Here is an 18,355-nt window from a genome sequence, read left to right as displayed (position 1 = left end):
GAAACAGCATTCCACGAACAAGGGACAGTTAGTGCAAAGGCCCCAGAAAAGAACTAGAATGTGGGACAGTGTGGCTGAAGAAAGGTGAGCAAGAGGAATGGTGATGAGTTTCAGAGACCAACAACCAGGGTTAGGAATGTGGATTTTATTTTCTGTGTGATGTTCAGTTTTAAGCAATGAAGGGACGAGATCTCATTAACATTGTTAGACAAATCCCTCTGGCATATGTGGGAAGAATAGATTTTAGAGGAGTTGGCATGGAAGGGGGAGACCCAGTAGGGCCATTGTGGTTGGAGAAGGGAGTTGGCAGCGTAGAATCAAGTGATGGCAGTGGGGACGGAGGAAGTGGGGCATTGGGGATGTGTTTGGAGAGTCAATAGGACTTGGTATGTTGACTCAGAATCAGGGTTGGCAAACTCTTCTGGGAAGGGCCAGATTGGTCAGTATTTTTGGTTTGTGGGTCATACGGTTTCTGTCACCTCTGCTCTCTGCCCTTGTAGCAGATGATATGGAAGCAAATGGATTGGTAACATTCCAAGAAAACATTTTTCAAAAAAAGTTTATTGGAGCATAGTTGATTTACAATGTTATGTTAGTTTCAGGTGAACCACGAAGTGAATCTGTTATACATATACATATATCCAGTCTTTTTTAGATTCTTTTCCCATATAGGTCATTACAGAGTATTAAGAAGAGTTCCCTGTGCTATACAGTAGGTCCTTATTAGTTATCTATTTTATGTATAGTAGTGTGTATATGTCAATCCCAATCTCCCATTTTATCCACCCTGCTTAGGGCCAGATAATTCTTTGTTACAGGGGTCCATCCTGTGAATTGTAGGATGTTTAACAGAATCCCTGATCACTGCCCAGTAGCGTACCTGCCTCTACACCCCCTCCCCCGATTTGGCATGACCCACTCATGCATTTTTTAGTAGTCTCTTTAAAAAGTCTTTTAAAATTTGCGTGCCTTTATCTGGCACCAACAATTCCAGTTTGCCACGGGCCTGCCATTCCCTTTTATCTTCCATCTGGCCTCACACACTCTTCTGCATTACGTGCCCGCTGCCCGCAGACAGCGGAGTTTGAGACCCAAAGACAGCACATGTGCAGGTACTGACAGGGGGGCATGGAGGGCATGGACCGGCTGTGGGCCCGCTTCCTAGATATTTCTTTTTACCATCATCATCTCAAAATTTCAGGAACTGGCTGCTTTTCCTTTCTTTTTGGTTTAATTTATACTTTTTTTTTTTTTTAAACAAAAGAAAGAAGATATCCTCAGACTTTTTTTCCCCTTGACGCTGGAGTTTATTTTCTACCTTTACTTTGGTTCCATATGAAAATTAACTAGTGATCACCTCGTTGGGATGGGGACTCTGACGTGAAAAGCATCTGCTATGAGGAACGTTATTACATTTCTTCTTATTATTATTTTGCCTTCTCTGATACTAGTTTTGCAACCTCACTTCATTGAGATTCTCTTTATTGGAAGAGGTATCTTCCTAGCCTCCCCTCTAAGCATTTTGCAGTTCTGAACATTTTTAAAACTGTTCTCTGAGGCAGAGAGTTTACTCGGGGTAATATTTTTCCACCTTCCTTCATTTGCCTCAAATTAAATCACACATTCTTAACCACCATCTGGAGTTAAGTGCTATGGTTTTTATTGAGTCTGTCTTTGCATTGCCACCTGCAGACTTAAAAACATTCCCCGACTTGTACCTTGCCTGTTATTTCCCCTTTTTTGTATTCCTGCTCAGAGATTAGTCATGTCCCTTATTTATGAACATAATCCTTTTTTGGTTCTGAAATCTTGTTGGTACACTGGCAAAATGGAACTTGCCTTTTTGATGCCAAGTTGGTACCTGGTTTTATTTTATATTCCTGTTCCTTTTTGTGTTTCTAATGTTCTCAATGATTTTTGTTTCTTGCCACATACAGCAAACACTATTCATTCTTTCTTTCATTCAGTGGAACTTCAGCACTGTGCTAATCTCTCATAATAGATGAATGATGTGCAAGTAAACATCTAAAATACAGCATGGTTAATCACATCCTCTCCATTTCCTTGTGCTTAATACTTTTTCTAGAAATTCCATTTGCCATATTACCTTTGCCTTGAAAAATTCTCATATACTGTTTTTGTGATTTTAACATTTGAGGCAGTTATTCAGAGGATCCTTTTGTACTGTATCTTAGAGTAGCAGTCATAATAGCTAGGAAACTGCAACATGGAACAATTTTAAGATTCTGTAATAGAGGGAATTCCTTTCCATCCCTGGTGTCGGCTATCAGCTCACTCATTCAGCAACCTAAGTTTTTATTAGACATTTATTTTGACACAAGTTGGTATGTTCAGAGGCCATGGCATGAGGAACCCATCGAAAACTCTGTATTTAAGAAAGCTTTCGGGCTTCCCTGGTGGCGCAGTGGTTGAGAGTCCGCCTGCCGATTCAGGGGACACGGGTTCGTGCCCCGATCCGGGAGGATCCCACATGCCGCCGAGCGTCTGTGCCTGTGGGTCACGGCCGCTGAGCCTGCGCGTCTGTAGCCTGTGCTCCGCAACGGCAGAGGCGGCAGCAGTGAGAGGCCCGCGTACCGCAAAAAAAAAAAAAAAAAAAAAGAAAGCTTTCTTGTAGTTGCATAAACACTAATCAATTTATTTTAATCATTTGGAGATAGTTGGAGTTAGGTCTGTGCTTCCTGAGATGTCTATGTTGTTTCTAAATTGAAAAATGTTCTCTGTCATTACTTTTGCCATAGATACCATTGACCAAAGGGGGAAATGCTTGCACTGGAAAAATAAAAGCAGTGCCTATGAATTCATGGGGCTCTTTGTTTATGTAGTCTGCCCCTGCAAAGCCACTTTCACTTTGACTTTGGTGGGTGAAGGAAGAAGAGACAGTTGTTTTTTATCCCAGAGTTTCTCAGACTGGGCACTCTTGGTGTCATGGCCTGGATGATTCTTTGTTGTGAGGGGCTGTCCTGTGCATCATGGGACATGTCACAGCACCCCCAGCCTGTACCCACTGGAGGCCAGCAGCACTCTCCTCCTCCCCAGCGATGATACCCAGCAGTGTCTTCAGACATGGCCAGTGTCCCCTGAAGGGCAACAGCCACCTGGACTGGGAACCATGACCTTAACCCCTTCAACACCCTTTGTTTTTACTTCTTGGAAATGCTGCGTCTCATTTTTTTAAGATGCAAATGAAATCAGTTTATGGATTTTTATTTTTTTTATTATTATTATTATTTTTTGCGGTACGCGGGCCTCTCACTGTTGTGGCCTCTCCCGTTGCGGAGCACAGGCTCTGGACACGCAGGCTCAGCGGCCATGGCTCACGGGCCCAGCCGCTCCGCGGCATGTGGGATCCTCCCGGACCGGGGCACGAACCCGTGTGCCCTGCATCGGGAGGTGGACTCTCAACCACTGCGCCACCAGGGAAGCCCAGTTTATGGATTTTTGTGTGTTGAACTTGGATGGAAGAGATTTCACGGGAGAAGTCTCCATTTCTTCTCAGTCGTTGCTTCTGCATCAGCTCAGTGATGGAAGTAACCCCTTGGCCACGTCACATCTCCCTTCTGGCCTCCTCTCTGCCACTCGCTAGCAACACAGCCTGAGCCAGCTATGGGCAATGTCCCCGAGCCTCCGCATTATCATCTGAAATATAAATGGACCTGTACCTTCCTCAGTACTGCAGTGAGGATGGAATGAGATGAGGGCTCATCTTAGCCACACTGCTGCCCTGTCCTGATGGAGGGTTGACTGCTCTGTAGGATTGGTTGGGGCTTAGGAGAAAGGAGGTGGGTGATATACTCAGGTGGTCCTACCATTTTCAATACTTTAGGAGTAGTTTTCTGGGGTAGAGAAAAGAGAAGGCAAAAAAGAGGCGCCTGAAGAAAAAACGTGGCTGGAGGTGTTCCTTCTTCTGGTCTGTGGTGACAGTGATTTTCAGTAAACAGTGAAATGAGAAAAAGCAGGATAGAGTAGCAGTTTATTCATGAAGTGAAGTTTTTCGAAGGTGTAAGACTCTTTTAGAGATTATATCCTTCCTATTTTTTTTTTCCTCTGCTGAACTATCCTTTTTTTTTTTTTTAAAGGGCTCCAAATGCTTGGCTTTTTATTTATTTGTTTGTTTGTTTATTTATTTATTTTTGGCTGTGTTGGGTCTTCATTTCTGTGCAAGGGCCTTCTCCAGTTGTGGCAAGCGGGGGCCACGCTTCATTGCGGTGCACGGGCCTCTCACTATTGCAGCCTCTCCCGTTGCGGAGCACAGGCTCCAGACACGCAGGCTCAGCAGTTGTGGCTCACGGGCCCAGTCGCTCCGCGGCATGTGGGATCCTCCCAGACCAGGGCTCGAACCCGTATCCCCTGCACTAGCAGGCAGATTCCCAACCACTGCGCCACCAGGGAAGCCCTGAACTATCCTTTTACTTATGGAATGGTAGTCGGTTGTTATTTACCTCCCCCTTTTTAATGTTCCTAGTTTGCAGAATAAGGAATTGGCACCTTGTGACCAGTCGCTCAAATCTGTTTAGTGAAAATTTGCTGGTCCCTGAAATCTAAAATGCAGGAATCACTGCTGTAGGGAAGGAGGCTGTCAGGAAGTTAGGGAGAGAAGAGGAAAGGAACGAGGATGCTTGGAAGTAATGTGTGAGTGGGGGTCTAGGATCCAAACCATGGGAAGGGAAGTGGGAACCTCTGCCTTTGCCTTACCAAGTACTTCTACGGTCTCTTAATTTAGGGAGAAGCTGAGCGTGAGCTCAAGGCCAGGGATGGATTCATCACTTTTCTGTGTTGCTCCTACAAAATACTACATTTTTTTGGTTAGACTCTTTTAGAAATTCATTGTCGTGTATAAGTTATTAGGGTAACCCAGAGAATGTTCAATCCAAAAGCAAGAGAAAAACTGGGTGAACTGTACACATTCACTGTGCATGGGGCACCCCAAAATATATATGGCTAATTTCTTCCATATAGAAAGCAGTCTCAAAAACTTTATGACAGCTTTAAAAAATCCATTTCCAATGTATTTGCATTAAGTTCTAAACCTGATTAGAGCCTCATTTCCTTAAAAAAAAAAAAAACTGCCAAAATCAAACAGAGGGAGCAAAAGGATTCTGGCATTTGATCTCTACCATGAGAAACGTGTTGAGTATCTTCTGCACTGTAAATGCTTACTGGGGGATCATCTATGTTGTTTCCAGTGTGAATTTCTGTTACGTACTCTTCCCTGCCATAAATGCAGTGTACTTCTTCACAGCAGTGCCCTGTTGTACATCTCGTTCCCAGCTAAAATATTTCTTTAAATGTCCTTGCAGTCCTTGAATTTCCCCTGCCTCTTAAATGTACTTGACCGATAAAAGATCTTTCTAATTGATATTCATCCTGAGTGGGACAGTGTGTGTGATGGGGTGTATGGGAGTGAAACTGATTCCCATATTCTGCCTTTAAGCAAATCCAAGTGGAGAAATGAGTATTGACTCACTGAATCCTGAAATCTAATAGTTGAACAAAGCATAAGCTTCTACTGCTTCCCATAGCTGTATGGGGCAGCAATCATTAGAAACTGACAAAGTCAAGGCAACAGCTTTTTTTCCTCCGTAATTCCCATAATCACTTAGACCAGGGCAGATACTGCTTCAGCAAGAGGATTTTGAAGACATTTACTATCTCCATGGGAAATGAATGGGGCTGCTCATCTTATGTCCTTTGCTCTTTAGAAAAACATGACTCTTTAGTAAATGGCCCTTTAGGTCTGACTGCCAGACGCTTTGAATAATGCAGTGCTTCTGGATTCACAAGTCGGATCCCCTTGCGGTTGTTAACCATGACCCCTGCCTTCCAAACCTAATATGATCTTCTAAATTTAAGAGATGGGAGTCAAGTTTGATTCGGTGCCGGCGGTGGCTTCCGTCGCAATTAAGCAGTTCGGTAATGAAGTTAATTGAGATGGCTGAATAACAGACGCCCTTACCGAGCAGACAGGAAAATTGCCGTCTTGTTTGGCAGAAGTACATTGTGACAGAAAAGTGATTGTCACACCCAATAAGGCTGTTAAAACTGCTCCAGAGATTCATGGATTTGGCTGAAGAAAGGAACCTGAAATAGTTTTCATCAGTGTGTGTTTGCCTTTTGTGGGGAAGGGTGAGACATTTGGAGCTTTTTAACTCAGTGTTGTCATAAAAGTTACTTTTCTAAGGAAAGACCTGAAGGTGTCCTTAAGTGAAAATGTGCTTAGATTCTCCAAGAGCCCCTGAGAACACACTCATTTGCTGGGACCAGTAACTGTTGGGCTTGGGGTTGCGTTGTGAGCCTCCAGTTAAGTCTGAGAGTTGAGCGCTTCCCATCCGTTGTGATAAGGAATTTAGAACACAAGGTGGCACAGCGGAACCTTGCTCTCCACACAGAGGGAGGTGGAGGTGAGCCTGGCAGCTCACCAATAAATCAAGGAGCAGCCCAAGGATCAAGAGCTGTTAAGTAGTCACAGCAGTGATGATGGTGATCAGAAGAAAGGCCAAGCCGCCCTCCCCTTTACCTCATCCACTCTTCCTGCATCCCTCAAGACACAGGCTCACTTCATAAGCTCGCAACAGTTATGCATTCCTTCCAAAGATATTTATCAAACTGGGGACCACATACCATTCAAGGGCGGGGAGGCTACCCCTAGCATAAGATACAAGGTCCCTGAAATGGAGACAATAAATAAGTAAATGATAACAATAAGCAATAGAAACAATAAACAAGTCAACAAATGTATTAATTTTAGAGAGCCACAGGGTCTATGAAAACAAATTGGGCTGTGTGAATACAGTGGGACAAAAAAGGTCGTTTCCAATCTGCTGATGGCCTGGATCCCTGGATGGCTTCTCTGAAGAAGTGACATTTGAGGAGAGCCCTGAGTGATGAGAATAAGCTGCTCCGACGTAGATTGCAGGCACAGTGTTCCAGACAGAGGGAACAGCCAGTGAAAATGCCCAGAGGAATGAAAGGAATGAGCCCGGAAGTGGAGAGAGTGCCAGTCTGGCTGGGGTGCATGATCAAGGGGAAGCGTGCTGGGATTTAAAGAGGTGGGCGGGCTCAGAGCGAGGAGGGCTTTGTGGGACACAGAAAGAGTTTGTGTTTTGTTGAAACTGTGTTGGGAAGCCACAGGGATATGTAGTCCGGAGTCCATATTATCTGATGTATGCTGTAGAAGGATGTCTCTGGCCTCTGTGTGGATAATGCATTAAAGGGGATGAAGAATAAAACAGAGAAACCAGGATTTTGGCTCTTGCCATCACCTAGGCAAGAAAAGGCGGTGGCAGTGGAGATGAACAGACATTTCAGGGTACATTTTGGAGATGAACATGGTAAGAAAAATAAAGAAGCCTCAAGAAGGGCTTCAGATTTTAGGGATTTGGTGTCCTGTAAAGAGAAAACTCAGGATACCCTCCTGGATCTCTTACTTGGTCCTCTGCCTAACTTACATTGCTAAAAAATAAGCAGCCACGAAAAGAATCATCCTAAAAGTCAGTAATCCTGAAGAAAAAGATCCTGGCTTTTTTTTTTTTTTTTTTTTTTTTAACCTAGAAATGTCTTGGCACCAATTACAGTGATAGGTTTCCCTTTGGGGCCAGTGACCTTAAAATAAGGGCCCACACAGCATCCTGTTTTTTCACCCCAGGAAAGGAATCCTTATCGGTTTTTTCTTTCAATGAGCTATTTTGAGCTATTGTTTCATAATCCTCACCATACATCCTATGCAGCTAAAAGTCAAACTTTTAACTTTGGAGACAGTGCCCTGGAGACAAGTTGTCTCTCCTGTCCCAGGGAGACCTCGATGAACTGTTGATAAGAAAGAATGGGTATAACAGGGCCAACCCTTAAGCATTTGTGCAAAAAGCAATTCAAATTTGAAATACAGGTGGTAGGAGAGCCAGCTGGGGAGTCTTCTTAAGAGGTAGAAGCATTTATAGACTAAGGTAAGATCTTATCCCAAATACCCAAGTTACAAACATTTCCAACCCACATAGAGTTAGAGGGCTTTCCTGGAACCATTTGAAAAACTGGCTTAATTCCACCCTTTTAAGTAGATCTTGGTAGGAATATTCCCTAGAGAACAAAGACTGGCTTCATAGTACATCATGACAAATAAGTGCACTTTTTTTTTTTCAATTTATTTTTGGCTGTGTTGGGTCTTTGTTGCTGCACACGAGCTTTCTCTAGTTGCAGTGAGCGGGGGCTACTCTTCATTGGGGTGCACGGGCCTCTCATTGCAGTGGCTTCTCTTGTTGTGGAACACGGGCTGTAGGGCGCCTGGGCTTCAGTGGTTGTGGCACGCGGGCTCAGTAGTCGTGGCTCGCAGTTCCAGAGCACAGGCTCAGGAGCTGTGGTGCATGGGCTTAGTTGCTCTGCGGCATGTGGGATCTTCCTGGACCAGGGCTCGAACCCACGTCTCCTGCATTGGCAGGCGGATTCTTCACTATTGTGCCACCAGGGAAGCCCTTAGTGGACTTTTTAAGTTGACTTTTTTAGTTCTTTTTCTTTTCCCTCCTGGAGAGAAGATGCCGTAACTCACTCTCCTTCTGACTCTCTCCATCTTTTCCCTATCACCAATTTTTTTAAAAATCCTATTATCAGGTAGTGTCAGAACATTTTCAAGCTCGAAAAAAGTAGAAGCTTTCGAAAGTATTCCATAGGGCTTGGTGTCCAGCCAACCTGTTAGTTATGTACAATAGCTTAAAAGACTGGCTTCATTGCCTTCAAATTAGAGACCCATCTTGTTATATTTTAGCATGTGTAGCTTTAGATGGCCAATGGTTTCCATACTGTGACTTGGAGTAATATCACAGACATCTTAAGAACTTGATTGACTATGCATAGACTCCTGTGCTATTTGTAGAAAGGAAACCCTCTTCCTAGATTCACATCACAGTTATGGGTCCAAGATACCTCGACCCATTGACCTATATAGGTTGATAGCCATATATTCCATGAAGCTATATGCAGAATTTGCTATGAATACACTTTGTATGCACCAACACTGTCATTTTAATCCCTTCGTAATGGGCTGTGATCCAAAATTGGTGAAACACCTTTGAATGAGACTGTACAGTTCAGTGTTTAAAAGCACAAACTTGGCATTAGACCAAGTCTTCAGGCAGCTGCTCACCTAACTGTGTGACCTTAACCGTGTTATTTAACCACCAGTGTCTCAATTTTCTCATATGTAATAGTAGGGATGCTATTAGTACTTAGACAGCAGTTATGAAGAATAAATGTATGTCAAAGGCAAGCTCTCAGTTCTTGTTATTTTTGCACTCAGCCCTTGCTTTTGAAGACCCCCTTAAAATTTTTTTTAATTATTTTTTTTATTTAACATCTTTACTGGAGTATAATTGCTTTACAATGTTGTGTTAGTTTCTGCTGTATAACAAAGTGAATCAGCTATACATATACATATATCCCCATATCTCCTCCCTCTTGCGTCTCCCTCCCACCCTCCCTATCCCACCCCTCTAGGTGGTCACAGAGCACCGAGCTGATCTCCCTGTGCTATGTGGCTGCTTCCCACTAGCTATCTGTTTTACGTTTGGTAGTGTACATATGTCAGTGCCACTCTCTCATTTTGTCCCAGTTTACCCTTCCCCCTCCCCATGTCCTCAAGTCCATTCTCTACGTCTGTGAAGACCCCGTTTTTATTTATTTTTTTTTTAACAAATGAGAGGAGAAGCTGAGTTGGTGACCCTTCAAGGTGTTTTTCAGGTTTTCAAAAGCCAACAGTAGGACTATCCATGTTATTTCAATGATACCCTTTTTGAAGTGACATTTATCTTTTAGGAATCGCATGAGGGCAATTCATCCATCTTACCTAGGTTTTGGAGCAGCCCAAAGTATTAATGACTCCTGTCTCTCTTCACCTGTGCCAATTCAAGGCTTATGAGTTTGAGGTGAAAGGCTCTGTAAACCATTAGCAATCAGCAGCCTTGCAAGCCATTTATTTCTCTTCAGGACATATTTATTAGGCTATATGTACTGTGTAATTGAAGTAGACTTCTCCATAGCTGTAAAGCTGTACAACTATATTCTTAATCTTCTTAACAAAATGCCACCTGACACAGCATTGGGAGCTACTTAGTCCATACATCGGAAGTCCAACTGTCTTTTTAAATTATGATGGCCGTAATATTTCATAATGACCATTATGAGGTCCCCAAAGGAAAGAGTGTCTTCATCTTTTTGGAGACATTGAGTCTGATGCTCTCGTTCTTGGCAATTGGTGTCATATTTGCATTGAAAAATTATGCTGCAGGGTTGATGATGGTATTTGGTTAGAGGAAGGAGAAAAAAAATGAAACGTCTAAATTAGAACCATTTTTTATTTGGTTTTATGGATTCAGTTTTGTGATATATCGTGTTTGTAAGGTCCTTCAGTGGAAATGTACTCTGGTTTTAAACTTGGCCTTGAGTTTATGCTGGTACACTAATTTAGTTTAGGGGGAGAAAAAAACCCTTTAAAAAAAAAAGGTCATCATCATTATTCAGTCTAGCATCAATTATTGCATGTTGCTCCCAACCCCTTGACCCCATGTTTAAATGCTGGCTCTCCCTCAGTGTTCATTGTCCTCTCTGCCCCCTGCTTCACAATGGATTAGCTTTCGTTTCTCATGTTCCCAAGAGCAATGGTGCTCCCTCTTATAACAGCACTTAACACTGACCACACTGCATTATAAGTGTTGCTTTGCTTCTTTCTCTTTTAAGACAGACTATGAAGTCGTCCAGGTCAGGGCCATGTCTGATTTACCTTTATCTCTTGAGTCATGCTTCACTAGGCATATGGCAGAGCTCAATAAATCTTACATGGATGAATAGGTACATGGATGGTCCCTTCTCATGATTCAGGTCTTGGCTCAAATAAATACTCTGTCTTCAAGAAAGACATGCTTGGCCAGCGAGTATAAACTAGCCATGCATCCCAGGTTACTGTTCCATTATCCTGCTTCATTTTCCTCACCGAAGTTATCACTCTGAAATTATTTGTGAAGTTGTTTCTTCTCTGTTTCCCCACAGAATGTGAGCACTGTGAAAACAGGACCTTAGAGGTTTAGTTCAGTGCTTTATCTCATGCCAGCTCTTGGCACATAGTAGGCCCTTAGCCCAGTTTGCCTAAATGCGTGAGTGCATTTTCCCTAATTTCCTTCCTGCCCTCAGTGGAAAAAATTAGGGCTGACTGTACCTACCTTTTTCAATTTTCTGAGCTGTCCTTATTAGCATTTCACCAGTAAGGCAAGGGCAATTTAAGTTTATTTCGTGGTTTATATATTATGTATTAAACAAAACAAACAAAATACTAATTGGCAGAGAATGGTGCAGATGGCTTTTTTTAGAAAGGTTACTAACCATTAATGTTAATTGTTTAGAGCCACTGGTTTGCAGTCAAATAATCATCAATTCTGCATTGCCAGGAAAATCACAGGTTTTCTCACTCCGTTTTTCCTGCACCCCTTCCCATCTGTATCTCGCTGATCTCTTAGTATTTTGATCCATCATCATTACCTACTAGGTTCATAATTTTTTCATGCAGCAGCATTTTTGCTGATAAATATTAGCGTTCTGTTGTGTTCTTTAATGCAGTATCTCTCCTCAAATTTTTTTTAGCTGTGCCCTTTAGATCTTCCCAAGAAAGAAGGAGAAGCAAGCAATGGAACTTTTCCCTTTCTGCTTAATCCTTCTCATTGTCCCTTCTATTTGCAGATGAAGTATTTTACATACACTGTTCTTCCTAGAGGCACAAACTCAGCTAAAGTGAACCTCACCCTAGGAATTCTAACACCATAGCCATGTGCTTGGAGGAGATGACTTAACCTGAGGATCATAGACCCCAGTAGAATGGGTTTCTCAGGGTCCCTGGTCAAGGTTTCAGAGGCTCCTTGAATTTGTATGCAAAATTGTGTGCTTCTGTGAAGCTTTGCTTCAGAGAGGCTCTGACAGCTTTTTATCCCATTTTCAATCAAGGCCATGGCCCAGTAATTTAGTAAGTAGCACAGACACTTGAGTAGAAATGGCAGTCACTGAGCCAAGAGAGAGCTAGAAAAAATTCCAGTTTTTTGTTTTGTTTTTTTTTTTTCAGTACGCAGGCCTCTCACTGCTGTGGCCTCTCCCGTTGCGGAGCACAGGCTCCAGATGCGCAGGCTCAGCAGCCACGGCTCACGGGCCCAGCCGCTCCGTGGCACGTGGGATCCTACCGGACCAGGGTACAAACCTGTGTCCTCTGCATTGGCAGGCGGACTCTCAACCACTGCGCCACCAGGGAAGCCCTCCAGTTATTTTTTAATCTAGCACTGCACTAAAGCTGATAGGTATATCCCATTGTCCAAGCACACACAGTATGGCTGCAACATTCAGTAACAATTAGCTGTTTATGATTACAGCTCTATTGTATGTAAAGTCTTGGAAAATACCAGTAATAAGAATATGAATCATCTATTCATGCTAGCATTCTGAAGCAACATTTTAATACATCTTCTTCTAGTCTTTCAGTGTATGATGTATGTGTGATATATACATATATCTATTTTTTAACAATGAATTTATATCCTCTGGCAGTTTTAAATCTGCTTTTCATATCTTATGTCATTACCATTTTCCCACATCACTAAACAGTCTTCACTTTTACAATCCATTCATTTTTAATGAATTCATAAATTTTCATCTTGTTGGTATAACAATATGTTTGCTCATTCCTTTGTTCTTGGAAATTCAGGTTGTTTCAATTTTCTATCTTCTTTAAATAACACTGTGTTGAACATCTTTTTTATGTAAATCACTGTGAGACTCTCTGCTTGTTCTCTTAATACAAACTCCTAATGATAAGTTTAATGAGTTAAAGTCAGCTGTAATCTTTGAGTCCTACGTGTAGGAGTACGTGTTGATAGGTTTTGGAATAAGAGAGAAGGCTAGTGGGGTCTGAAATGAAAATGTGCTCAGAAGTAGTCTTAGCCTCTTTGGAATCTAAGACTAGCCCCTGGCCAAGTTCTCAGTCTTCTTTCTGTGGCTTTCCGTGGGCTCCATGAACTAACTCTCTCTCTTTCTAAATATATATAAGTTCCTTGCTTCTTACACATGGCATTACCTTATTCAGCACCAGGACAGTTGATAATGCAGCCTTTTGCTACCCAACCCTCTAAAGAATCCCATGTGTTTGATGACATGTGGATTAGTGACATAGTGTTTGTCGGAATGCTGAGGAGGAAACCAAATGTTTCCATTAAAATGCTCAAATCTAGAAACCAAGTACAAAGGGGATGAATATCACAATGAAACCAAAGTAAACTGATGACACAGTACAGTTTTGTTATTTGAAGATCCACTTTGCATTTGACAATGACTTTAGGATTCACCCTTTCCAAGCCCTTTGCATGATTTTTCTTGCTTCTTTCGGATAGTGAGGTTGGTTGACATTCTCACTTCCTTTAAACCTAGAGGAAATGAGGTCCAGGGAAGTCCAGTCTCTTTCCCAGCATCTCAGGTTTTGTTCATCTCGGTGCCAAAATGGCAGTGATTGGCTTCCTTCTGGCTTCCTGATAGCCCAGCTGAGCTCTCCGATGTCTTCCCTGTTTCCATTTAGTCACTAGGACAAACACAAGTCTGAATTTCAATAGGATGCTTAAAGAAACTCATTACATGTATATTCATTTTGGGAAAAAGTAAGCAAGTCTTGGAGGATGTAGAGGTCAGTGATGGCTCTAGAGATTGAAAAATGCAATAAAATGTTCTGAAATTTGCTGCATTTGTCTTACAGAGGCAGTATAGACTTGTTTATTGTGGTATCTGTGGGTATGTATATGTTCATAAGTAAATAAAGCTTTTCTTGTTGTAGAAGATTCTAAAATAGGTAATAAAGCCATTCGTGATCTCATGAGCCCAAGAACACACAGTTTAAGTGTATAACCTTCTATTCTTTGTTTCCAAATGCTTATGTATTCTGTTACATTTTTTACTTTTTTCATATAAACTTTTGTGTACAACCTTTTTAAAATTCCACCAAGAATAACATTTGCCATTTAGTTATATGAGAACATGTTCAGTAGTGTAGTTTATGGCCTTGATATTTAAGGGAAAGAGATTCCTCCTCCTCCTCATGTTGATTGGTCAGATCTCAGTCACTAGCAAAGAATTTGCCATTTGTTTTCTCCAAAGGGACACCTTTTTCATTGGGAACTTGAGAAATTCAGGTCCCAAACTTTTCTCACTTCTGTAGATCACACTTAGACTCCCACTTTGAAGGTACACTTTCCTGTGAAATTTTCTGGGATCCCTTTGAAGTAGCATTTGCCACCTCCCAGGCTGTAAGAGCAGATGGTGCCGTCCATGGATTCTTTCTGCTGCCTCTTCTCAAAACTCCCCTTCCTCTCCCAGAAGGGAACAGACGAACCTCTTAGGACAGGTGCTGTTCCTTTCCATATGCCTCCTATGTAATACGTGACACGATTCCTACAAGTAAGCTTCCCGCTTCCACTGGGAGCACAAAGTGTATGCCTTTGCCCTAAGGAAAACCACTGACGTGCCATCAGGTGTGGGATCGTGCTGCTTTCTGTCACCCATCCAGTGTGGGATGGCCGCAGTCACCTCCAGCTAGACAAGGGCCACATACCAGGATCTCTCGGTCTTGGAGAATTCTTCCAGGGATCTCTTTCAGTGCTTCCCATCAGGTCTTCCCAGCTATTTTCAGTCTATCTGAATAGCTCTGAATTAATTAATGTTTATTTTTAAATTAATATTTTATTGCCTCAGCAAGATGTGAATTTGGTGGTGTTGAAACACATTCTAGATGAAGGCTGAAGTCTGCTCAAACTAGTGCATCCGATCCCTGCCCTTTCTTTCCCCACCGGAAATACAGTACTTCAGTTACCAGTTTTCATGTGTGACAGTCAAGGAGAGTCTTGATATGTCTCTATTTGCAGAGTCTTGATATGTCTCTATTTGCAGAGTCTGAATATGTTTAACACGTCTCCTATGGCTGTCCTTCTACCTCATGCTGTTCTCACTCAACGTTATAGTTTGGAGACCATCCGTGCTGTTTACCCATAGAGTTAGCTCGTACCTTTTAACCTCTGCGGACGGCTTCATAGTTTGGGTGTCCCTGAGTATATCTAGAACTTCCAGTCATTTCCAGGTTCCCTTTATACCAACCGTGCTGCACTGAGCATCCTTGTACCTGCATAACCTTTGGGTGTGTGTGTGAATGTTTCTCTCTGATAGAGAATCCACGGTGCTGTTTATTTTATACATGAAAATCTTAACAGGTTGAGAATTTAAGATGGTCAGAGTTTTAGAAATGATGAGCAGAGTGTGGATCGAAGTCATTTTCCCTGACTTCTCCTAACTAGTTGGAGATTCTTTCCAAAGTTCTGTAGAGGGTCATTGGGATCTTGGGTGACATCAAGTGTAGTAAAAGCTCACTCCAGTGAAGTGTTGCTTATTCCAATGAACTAAGAACATCAGTCTGAATTAGGGAAAAATCTGTATTTAAGGATGTGATATTTGACCATTTCGAAGTGTACCCAGTGACCCAAACTAATATAACTTGATAGAATTCCTTAAGGGAATCACATTAATGAACAAATTAAGGCACCTAATAATTATTTTTAAGAAAAATGACATCTAAATTGCTCAAGACGGTTATTCTCATCCATAGGCAAAATATTTCCCCTACGTATTTTTTGCATTTTAGCATGCTAGGAAAATGATTTTCCCTAATTAGAGTAAGATAACCATAACCACTTTTTTTTTTTCCTGAATGGTGTAAATTAGCAAAGGAAGGTAAAAGGGGTTGAGAGCCTGCTCTGTGCCAGGTATGAGGCTTTTAAACATTTTGTCTATTTAATTATCACAACGAGTACAATGAGTCTTATTCTCTCCACTTCATAAGTTGAAAAACTGAGGCGCAGAGAACTTTAAAGCAACTCACTAAAGGTAGCCTATCCGACTTTGCCGGACTTGAAAGAGTAATAATCCTCGTTCTACTGTATTATGGTTTCCTTAAATGGGGTCCTCCAACCTTCTTTGTCAGAATCTTCTGGGATGTTTGTTCATACTGCAGATTCCTTGGCCCCTGAGGGTGGGTCCTGGGATTCCGCATTGATAAGAAGCGGCCACATCCTCCATGTGCACTCTGAAGTCCCAGAGCCACTGTGCCAGACCGTGGTGACCTCCTTTTGGTGATGTGACGAGCCGTGCCAGAAGAATGCCCCCGCTGCCTGTGGCGGTGAGCAGTCCCTGTCACGCCTCTCTTGCAGGGGGCCCATTAGCAGCGCTCCTCTGGGTGGCTTCCTCCCACTCACCCACTCCCGCGGCCTCCTGTTACTTGCGCTGAACTTAGCACGGCTCCTCGTTTGACAAGTCACTTCCAAGAGAGTTGAAATCGTTACACCACCTAGGGATCATGTTCTAAAAAAAGTTGACCTTTCCGGTACAAAATCATCAGATCCCAATACATCAGGGCCTGCACTGTGCCTAACATGGGTGGAATCTGCATTTTGTATTCTAACCTTGGCTCAAACCAAAAATTAAAAAACGAAATGAGAGGACTGCTTACAGAAATGATTACTTTCAAAACACTGGTAAATGTTTTTATTTTCCTTTCCAGCCCTCCTTTGCCACACTCCCTTGGTGACAGATTTTCTATAAGTCTGCCCCTAATGGCTTCTGACTTTCCCAGAAGTGAGATCAGCGGCCCCTTTCAGCTCTCACCCTGCCACTAAAGACAGGGTTTTGGAAGAGCCAGCAAGGTTCAGTGAGCCCCTCTTTCTCCTCTGCCTCTCTCTTTCTGCATTATTATCTTTTTCTCTCAGCTCCATGAAATTTCTCTTTTCATTCCCCAGCAGCCTGCTTTCGAGGGGCTAGTCCCAGCAAACTGAATAGGAGTTTGCTCGGATGAGTGATGTGTGAAGGGGTGTGCTGACGATCCAGAGGGTGTCCTAAACCAGATTGGATTTGTGTGCTGTTCTGGCAAAAGAGTATCCGTTTTTGTTTTGGTGTTCAGCTCATTCAAGTAAAGAAGGCATTTCCGCTCCTAAAAGGCAGAGGGGGGAAAAAAAAGGAAGAAAAAAAAGAAAGACAAAAAAAATTTTTTTATTTTAACCATTTACTCCTCTGAAACTAAATATACAACCCCTTCCTCTGTCCTGATTGGTCCACTTCAGTTGACAAGTAGAAAGGAAAGGAAATATCCTGGACTTAATTGTAAATTAAGTCGCTCTTAATCCAGAAGAGCATTTGAGATTCTGTCCAAGTGTTCAATTTCCCAGGCCGCTGAGGTCTGTGAATTTCTTTTCCCAGCCTCCAGGCTGCTGCAGTACAAGTCAGCATAGCTAATGCAGATAGATCTCCTGCCTCTCCCTCTCCTCCTCCCTCTGCTTTGATTCGATATGAACAGCCTGGTAACTCCGATGCTGGGGAGAAATCTGACATAACTCTGCAGATGGCTAGGTTGCCATGAAACACCTGGGGATTGTTCTTTAAGGAAAAGGTAACATTTATATGCTAATGATTTCTTTCCCGCTTCCCTCCTTGTTGCATTTTTTTCCAGGGCTGCCAGTTCCCAAGAAGAGCCCAAAGTCGGTAAGGACTTGTCAGTTACTTGGTGCTCGTTTTTTTTTTGGGGGGGGGGGGGCGCTGGTGGTGGGAGGGGACGCTATCTGGCTGGACTTAAATGTGTTTTAGAGTGGGTGGAGGAGACAAAAACCAGGGCTCGTTTTATTAAGTTCTGGGGATCCGTTTGATATAGAAGGTATTGGGGTTTGTCTTTAACTGTCTAGTGATTTGTAGGCAGGCTGCGGGAGCCTGGATAAAGAATGCATGTTTGGAATCTTCTCTGTATAAATGCATCACAACTCTCATCCCAGTGGATGAGTTTCTTAGATGTTTTAATTTGATACAAATGCTACTGTTTCTTTTGAGAGAAGGAAAAACCAAAAAACTCTACCTGCTTCCTGAGTAGCATTGCTCTCAGCTGGTGTTTCAAGCCATTCACATGGGTAGATTCCCTCCCTCAGCTTTCTTTTGCACTGGATGATGAATTATTTAAGGATTTTAAAGCCTGTAGGTTTATGGTAGAATTGCTCAACCCTGTATATATGCACATGCTCACATGGAAAATGCCCCAGCCCTGAGAATAAGACATTTCCTTATTGTGCAAATATCCTTTGTTGTTTTGCCAGCTTTAGTGGCATTGTGCTGCAGGTATAGGAGTCTTTAAAAAAAAAAAAATCAATGTTATGCTGTCCTTTCTAATCTGGTTTCCCTGAAGATGCATTACCTAGTCGACATGTTCGCTAATAGCTTTGAGGCTCTAGCGTTTCGCTTGGTGGTGGTG

The 18,355-nt window shown here is 42.5% G+C and overlaps 1 protein-coding gene across 10 annotated transcripts in view; it reads left to right on the top strand.

The window, feature by feature from the left end:
* The window catches only part of MAGI1 (membrane associated guanylate kinase, WW and PDZ domain containing 1), a 635,889-nt gene that overhangs the window by 572,045 nt on the left and 45,489 nt on the right, over positions 1-18,355 (top strand). For all 10 annotated transcript variants that reach the window (XM_060109161.1, XM_060109156.1, XM_060109160.1 and 7 more), the window contains one exon: positions 17,570-17,601. In XM_060109161.1, the coding sequence (XP_059965144.1) occupies positions 17,570-17,601 (32 nt within the window). The remainder of the gene's footprint in view (positions 1-17,569; positions 17,602-18,355) is intronic.

Source organism: Mesoplodon densirostris, chromosome 10, assembly GCF_025265405.1.
Source record: "Mesoplodon densirostris isolate mMesDen1 chromosome 10, mMesDen1 primary haplotype, whole genome shotgun sequence".
Taxonomy (NCBI): domain Eukaryota; kingdom Metazoa; phylum Chordata; class Mammalia; order Artiodactyla; family Ziphiidae; genus Mesoplodon; species Mesoplodon densirostris.
Note: the sequence above shows the minus strand (reverse complement) of the source record. Positions and strands in the feature narration are given on the sequence as shown.